This window comes from Sinocyclocheilus rhinocerous, unplaced genomic scaffold (genome assembly GCF_001515625.1).
Source record: "Sinocyclocheilus rhinocerous isolate Xijiao unplaced genomic scaffold, SAMN03320098_v1.1 scaffold584, whole genome shotgun sequence".
NCBI lineage: Eukaryota > Metazoa > Chordata > Actinopteri > Cypriniformes > Cyprinidae > Sinocyclocheilus > Sinocyclocheilus rhinocerous.
Genome location: NW_015630348.1, coordinates 1190401 through 1198884, shown reverse-complemented (window position 1 = coordinate 1198884; position 8484 = coordinate 1190401). Strand labels below are relative to the sequence as shown.

The 8484-nt window shown below is 34.5% G+C and overlaps 1 protein-coding gene across 3 annotated transcripts in view; it reads left to right on the top strand.

Annotated features, from left to right (window-relative positions):
* Nucleotides 1-8484, top strand: part of LOC107740126 (E3 ubiquitin-protein ligase RNF130-like) — a 32762-nt gene that overhangs the window by 12075 nt on the left and 12203 nt on the right. For all 3 annotated transcript variants that reach the window (XM_016552443.1, XM_016552445.1, XM_016552446.1), the window contains exons 2-4: nt 809-1059; nt 2992-3063; nt 8301-8383. In XM_016552443.1, the coding sequence (XP_016407929.1) occupies nt 809-1059; nt 2992-3063; nt 8301-8383 (406 nt within the window). The remainder of the gene's footprint in view (nt 1-808; nt 1060-2991; nt 3064-8300; nt 8384-8484) is intronic.

The following is an 8484-nucleotide window of genomic DNA, read 5'->3' as shown; positions in this document are numbered from 1 at the left end:
TCCAGATCTGTGTCATTGTGTGTGCGTGTGTGTCTGTGGTGGGGGGATGGACGGGGTGTTTATTTGTCCTCATTTTGTGTTGGCATGATTACTGTGCCATTTGTGTGACTGTGAATGTTTAATAGGTCAGATCAGGAGTATTAAACTGAGTTGGACAACATCCGTGCATTTGTATGCTTTCAGTGCAGGTAAAAAAAAATTAAAAATTCCATGCATCTGCAATGGGTTGTGTAGCTTTCCTGTAAAATGTTGTTTGTATGGATCTCTGTGTATTTGTTTTTTATATACTCAATACTCTTAATACTTTTTCCACGTGAGTTTTCATAGGCCTCATTCCCACTGTTTTTGAACAATTCAATATGACTAAAAAAATAATAGAGATTGTTTTTATTTATCCTAAAATAAAAAAATTTAAACAAAATAAGAAATTAATAATTTGTAATACTGTATTAAATAAAATACTGTATACCATTTTATTTTACTGTAAAATTGCAATACTAATATTTACGTCCTTGTTTCTTCATTTTCAAACAGTATACCATCAAGGATCAAGCTTTTGTTCTGACAGGTTGCAATCATGAAAATATGCAAACATTTAAATTTGAAATTTGAAAGGTGCTGTAATATTATAAAATGCATATAACAATTATCATTATTATTATTATTATTATTATTATTATTATTCATACTTGTAGTATTTTTATTTTATTAATTATTTAATAATTGTATTATTAATCATTTTTTCTCCTTCACATAATTTTCTTGGTTGAAAATAACCTATATCTCAATATAATTGATCTCTCCTAAGGCACTGGAGACATAGTGGCGGTAATGATCACAGAGTCCTTTGGAAAGGAGATTCTGGGATTCCTGGAGAAGAACCAGACTGTGTTGGTGTCCGTGATGGTTGGGTCACGAGGACTGCCCAAGAACATCAACCGTGGCTCCTTGGTCTTCGTCTCCATCTCCTTTATCGTGCTGATGATTATCTCCTCTGCTTGGCTGATCTTCTACTTCATCCAGAAGATCAGAGACACCAGCGCACGGGACCGCAGCCAGGTCTTGCATAACACACAGAGATATACCAGCCTAGCACTTCTGCTTCAGTATTCTCCTGTTGCTCTTTTGAACAAAACACACATAAACACACTCTCACCCTCAAGCTTGCATCTAAAAACCTTGCCAGATTTTTCTTCCAAAGATCTCTCTGATATTTAACAGGCTTATCTGACCTTCAGGAACTTCCTGTGTGTTCAAAGATAGTAGTAAATGACCCAGCCTTCCCAGCTCATGAAATCTTAATGCAGAAATGTGTGTGTGTGTGTGTGTGTTTGGTGACACTCTGCCTCTTCAGCGTCTGGTTCCACACACACAGACTCACAGTCCTCATTACTCCACTGTAGTGTTGATGTCTCTCAGCCCTTTCGCTTTTACCAGACCTCTGAATTTACTACTGGCATAAATGGCTATAATCAAGCTGTTTTAACATCTGCTGGTATAAAGGTGAAATATGTCAAATCTGAATCTCTTATTTACCAGTTAAATTTAAAGTAGTAGACACAGTTTATACTACGAAGGAATGGAATAAAAGCAGTGAGTGTATTTAAATGCAAGGCCTTGCCCTGACAATGTGTAAGGTTACTTAAATCTTTTTTATAGGGGGCAAGTCATAAACCGTTTTAGCAAAAGCTCACTGGCACATTTTTGCCAGTGTGGTTATTGCTTATACAGTTTTGTGAAAATATTTGTGAAAATTATTTTTTTTATTTTTTTTGGTTGTGTTGTTAGCTGATTTTGGAGTGATCGGCTACCATAATTTTTCCCCAAAAAAAAGGATTCAGCAAGAGTGCAATACATTATTCAAAAGTGACCGTAAAAACATTTATAATGTAAAAAAAAACATTTCTATTTCAAATAAATGCTGTTCTTTGAAACTTTCTATTCATCCAAGAATCCTAAAAATGTATGACAGTTTCCACAAAAATATTAAGCAGAACTACTGTTTCCACCATTAGGTAAAATAACACCAGATTGATATTAGAATAATTTCTGAAGGATCTAATAAATATTCTAATAATATTTCACAATATTACTATTTACTGTATTTTACTGTATTACTATTTACTGTATTATCAAAGAAATGAAATAAATGGTAAACATAAGAGACGTCTTTCATAAACATTTTAAATGGATTGAGTATTTAGCAGATTAACAGATAATTTTAGTGTTTTGGTGGCATCTAACCTAAATGTAATCGCAAACATTTACACACACACTGGCACACACACATACTGCACCTTCCATTGACTTCTATTGTTTTTTAATTAAGCTTATTATAATTAGTGCAGACTGACCCTAACCCCGTTGGCATTTTTCGATTTTAATTAAAACATCGTTTGGCCATTTTATGAACCGTACTTGTGAAGACATCCTCATGAGTCAGTATATTTGTGTCTATATTTGAGAGGACATTTTGAGACCCTTGTAAATACAGCACACACACGCACAGTTTAGCTAGCACAAATCCTGGTTGCCCCTTTGGCTTTTTTTGTAAACCGTCGGCGGTAAATCACTGAGCTGTTTATTTAGCAATAAACTGGCAGAATGAAGACCGAGGACATCTCAGAACAAACACTCATAAACGCACACACAGACAATGAACCGCCCATAACAGGCTGCACTTAGAGTCTTTTATTTATGGCCCTCTCTGTCAGGCCTTTCACTAACTCAGCCTCATTTGCTTTATACAATTCTGAATAAGACACTCTAATATGTTGCTTTTATCACAATTAATATTGCTAATGCTTTCTCCTCTGCATTATTATTCAGCTCTACCTTGTTTATCAAAATCTGAATTGCAATTTTTTTCCTGATGTTCAGAGTCTTTTATTCCCCAACTTTTAGTCATTTTAATTTCCTGTTTCATTAAGTCAAGCTGTGAATCTAAAATTATGTGAATTACTGTCTCCTCTCTGTCCTTTGTTACTATAGCGACGGCTGGGAGATGCTGCCAAGAAGGCCATTAGCAAGCTGACTACCAGGACAGTAAAAAGAGGGGACAAGGTGAGGTCTTTTGACGTCATTGCTTGTTTACTTTTCTCAGGCTCGACTCTATCCATGTCATGTCTGCCAGGCTATAGTAAGCAGCACTGTGTCCTATTATGGAACTGTTTGTGCAATTCTCCATTCATAACGCATCTCCGTATTCCATGAAGGACTCACTGGACACGTACGCACTGCAGATAAATAAGTCTGTCACTATTCTTCTGAGTGCTTAATCACATTCTTTACGCACACAGCTTGGTTATTTACAGCTGTGTTCAACAACTGAAAAATACAAGTAGATAGAAACGCATTCACATTAAATCCAGTTTTCTCCCACCAGCCTTGCTGTCTAGCAGCAACCCATACATTACAGTCTACACAGAGTGCATGCGGTTTAAAAGCAGATGCCTAAAGAGCATAAACAAAACACGGCGCCTTTGGAAATTGCTGGATGGTGATACGTATCTGCTCACTATTATTACTTTAGAAAAAGCAAACTCAAAGCAGGTGAAACTGTCAAAATCCCTGTTTCTGTTTACAGCAAAACAAACAACACTGCACTACATGTACAAATGCATCATTGCTTGCATAATACTTTTTTATAGAAATTAATACTTTTATTCAGCAAGGATTTCATAAATTATTCAAAAGTGACAGTAAAGACATCAAATAAATGCTATTTTAACTTTCTATTCATCTAAGTATCATAAAAAATGTATGACAGTTTCCATAAAAATATTAAGCAGCACAACTGTTTTCAACATTGATAGTAATAAGTTTTTATTGAGCACTAAATCAGCATATATTATGGCTACTGAAAATTCAGCTTCATTCAGGACTAAATTTTTTTTTTTTTTCTTTTTCTTTTTTTTTTTTATATATTAAAAGAGCAAACTCAGAGCAGGTTAAAAGTTTAAAATCCTTGTTTCCGTTTACAGCAAAACAAACAATACTGCACTGCATGTACTGGTTTTAACAAAAAAAAATGCACAGTGAATTCATCATTGCTTGCATAGTATAATGCATAATATTTTTTAAAGAAATTCATATTTTATTAAGCAAGGATTTCATAAATTAATCAAAAGTGACAGTAAAGACATTTATAATGTTACAAAACATTTCTATTTCAAATAAATGCTGTTTTTTTTATCTTTATATTTATTCAAGTATCATAGAAATGTATGACAGATTCCATAAAAATATTAAAGGGGTCATATGATGCGATTTCAATTTTTCCTTTCTCTTTGGAGTGTTACAAGCTCTTGGTGCATAAAGAAGATCTGTAAAGTTGCAAAGACTAAAGTCTCAAATCCAAAGAGATATTCTTTATAAAATTTAAGTGTCAGCCACACCTACCTAAAACGGCTCGTTCTAACACGATTCTATGATCTTTAAAATAGCATCATATGACCCCTTTAAGCAGCACAACTGTTTATAACATTAACTGTTTCTTGAGCACTAAATCAGCATGTATTTTGGCTGCTGTAAATTCAGCTTTTAACATTTTTAAAATATAATAAAAAAGCAAACTCAGATCAGGTTAACCTGTTGAAATCCATCTTTCTGTTTACAGCAAAACACAACACTGCACTGCTTTTTTTTGTCCTCTTTATAATAAAGTAACTAGGGATCTCAGGATTTTTTCAAAAAATAATGCACAGTATATTTATGCATGTAGTGCATCATTGCTTGTATAATAATACAATGCATATTAAACTTTTGCTCAAGGTCTAATTTAATCAATAATTGGCGGTTAAATATTGGTGAGAGAGAGCTTAGGTTCATCTCTAAAAGTAATCTTGCTGAATGTACCACAAAGTCCAAAGAAAGACATTGACCTGTGTAAAGGTGAATGACTGTCAGGTGAGCGATGAGGTAAGAAGGGTCGTGAGACTTCACAGCTGTTCGGTTTTGAGAAGGGGTGGAGCCGTGCCAGTCAGTGTGTTTCATAGCCCAGTCAAGGTCAGCTCACATCAGCCATGAATAAAACATCAGTGGCCTTGGAGAAGTGCTGCAAGAAATTGAAACCTTTTCATCTGAGAGGTCATGCTCGGTAGAGATTGAGTGAGAGAACATCTGTCTGTCTTCCGCTGCCTCTCTCTCTCAGTCTCTCTCCTTTTTCTTTTTCCTTTTCAAGTGATCGCCTACACTTTTTCGATCAGTTATGACGCATTTTCCAGCGTTGATGCATCCTTACAGCATCACTGCCTTGGCTGAAGCCTCTAAGCCTCTGAGTATCTGCCACATCCCTCTGCAGGGACCGACCGGACCACAGTCGATGACTCTCACGCTGAGAGAGGGCCCATTAGAAACCGAACACCACCCGCCACAACATGACCTTGACCATGCAGAGTAGACAGGACACTGCCAGGTGACGAAAATAGCATCTAGAGTAGAGAAGATGCTTCCAGGAAGAGCAGGGCAGTGTGATATAAAACCTAGGAGGATTTTTGTCACTTTCTAAATGGCTCCGTGCCCAGGGAGGTCTAGTTAGCTGTCTGAGTGTTGTGTTGCCTGCTACTAGAGGTATATTTATGCTATCATAATATATAAATAATATTTGAAAGTGTTGTTGCTGCATGACGTTAAGTCTTATAGGAAATTTATGAAGTCCTATTAAATATTGGGTAAGAATGCCACTTAAGCAGTTATTGTAGCACTGTAACTTGTTAATGGATTTAAAAAATGAATTAATGATATGCTTATGTTCATTGTCAGTGTCATTTTAGTATTATTTACATACTGTTATAGTATTTATTAATAGTTTAAATTGAAAGTTTTGATTTTATTTTACATTTTCTTTTTTATTTTAGTTTGTTTTAGTAATATTGTTATTTCTGTTGTCATTTTAATTTTTTATTTTTTTTATTCAGCTTTAATTTATTTCCGTTTTTGTTTGAATAATTTTAGTACTAAGACTTTATTTCAGTTAGTTGCGAATTTAAGATTTCTCCTATTTGTTAAAGTTTAAGTTTTTCATCGAACTTTTTTATTTTATTTTATTTATTTCAGCTTTATTTGAATTTCTGATTTTTGATAGTTTTAGTTAATGATAATACTGTTCATTGCAAAAATCAAATAACATAATAAATAAGCTTATATCAACACATAAACATCACTGCACTAGCTGATCTGGTCATAACTGTCATAATTAGGCTTTTCTTAATTGATAATAAAGGCTTATAAAACACTGAAGCTTAGTATTATTTAAAAAAATGTATATGAAGAAATGCAGATCACTAGTCACTCCTATAAGTAGGCAGTGTTTCCTCTGTGGTGTCAAGATTCGCTTCAGACTGCCTTCATAGGTCAGTCAAGTGACAGATGGACTGAAAGCAGAGCCAGAGAAATACAGCATCTTTGACACATTGTATCTACTAAATCTGCTGAACGATCGCTCTCTCCTGCTCAGTCACCCTGCAATAAGTAGATAGAGACACTGTTACCCGAGCAGCTTCCTATAGTTTTCTCTGAGAGTTGACATGAGTTTCTAGAACTACATTGATGGAATGTTTTCCACACTACTTTCTGTTTTTATTCTATTTATATTCCAGTATTTTTGGGATCCGTGTTAGGAAATTATTTGACACAAAATACAGTCTGAATGTTCAGAATGGCATGCTATCATACTTTATACTAGGAATGGAGTATGCCGTAAGTGTACTTTGCAGAGTATGCAAATTTACGGTGTGCATGGAATACCCAGATGACCTACTTCATTTGCCAAAATGACTTCATCCCATAATACTATGTGCTCGTCTTGATCTTTATTTTTTATTTAAGTGTTCCTAGAATTGTAAAACTGTGTCTAAATAAGTGTCACTAAAAAACGTTTACACAATTAGAATATTACACATTTTCCTGCTTGCTTTATGGATAAAATAAGATTTGATGTGAGATTGAATTTTATTTTATTGCTCTCAGTCACAGGTGGCTGTGTATATGATATTTGATATGATAAAAATGTATCGGGTATCAGGGCTATTTGTGCATTTTTGGTGTCACTATATTTAGGACACATGTATTCTCTTGTCACAGGAGCCATGTGTTTTAACATAATAACATACTAGCTGAAATATTAGCTTACTGCATAATGAACAGCTTACAGTGTATATTTTGCTGCCTACTATTTGTTGAAGTAGTATGTAAACCATGTGCATTATGCAATGATAATGTTTAACTGTATTATTCAACATTTTAATAAAGTGAGTGACAGCTAGTTATCACCTCGTACATAAAAACAGTTATTGTGCATTTAAACCCTTGATGTATTGTTTGACTGGACTGTCAGAAGTTAAGAAAGAGATTATTATTATGTGCAGTGTGCTTTTATGTTAACAGCATTCTGCATGCAATACTGTGTACATGACATTACATACTTTGCTATTGTAACTGTACAGATTGCTATACCGTAGTTAGACCATTTTAATCTCATCTATTTAATAAAGAATTTCATATTAGTTTGACTTTATAATCAAATGTATGAGTGTGGTATCTGAACCTTAAATGGTGCACTTGAGAATAGCTGGGCAAGATGAATACAAGGACGAGGCAGCGAGGAGGTCAAGAGATCAGATCAATATAGAGCGAAATGCAGGTACTCAAAGCACATTGCCAAGAGTTTCAAGAGAATTTCACACCTGCCTGATTCCCATTTCTCACAGATACGTGTCATAAGGACAGCATACATATTTAATAATAATGGGCTTGTGATGCTTAAGTAGAAATAGTAGGGGAAGATTCAAGGTCCTAAAGAGAGTTATATTAAGAGTGTTTCTGTATGTTATATTTCTGTATTGATATTGATTTATCTTAAACAGTTTCCCTTTTTTTTGTCCTTAGCTTGTCACATCCAACACGTGATAAGCAGCAGAACCTTACAATGGTCACTTGGTTTCTATTTCTGTGGTGTTTTGCTGAGTAGCAATGGTCAAAAATGCACGTAATTGTTTTAAAAAAAAATACATAAATAAAATTTAGCAACATTATCTTGCCTATTGATGTGTCTTGTCAGACAGCATTTTCACTTTATGTGTGGTCAGTGGTCATTTATTGCATTTTAGCTTAGCTTCTGTAAAAATGATCATTTGACAGTCCTGTTCTTGTTTGACTGGCAAATGATCCTAAAACTGCCCTGATGTACCCTGTATCTGTATCCTAATGAAACTTTCTAATGTTGAAAATTAAATTTTTAACTATATTTTGACTAATGAAAAGGCTATCTTTATTCTTCATCGCGTGTTCATGTTTTGCAGGAAACAGAGCCAGATTTTAATCATTGTGCAGTGTGCATTGAAGGTTATCAGCTAAACGATGTGGTCCGGATCCTACCCTGCAAGTAAGTTTGTGTGTCTGTGTGTATTTACATATGCATTTAGTTTCGCTTTGTGAAACAAGGGCAATGAAATATCCACTATTTTCTGCAATATATATATATAT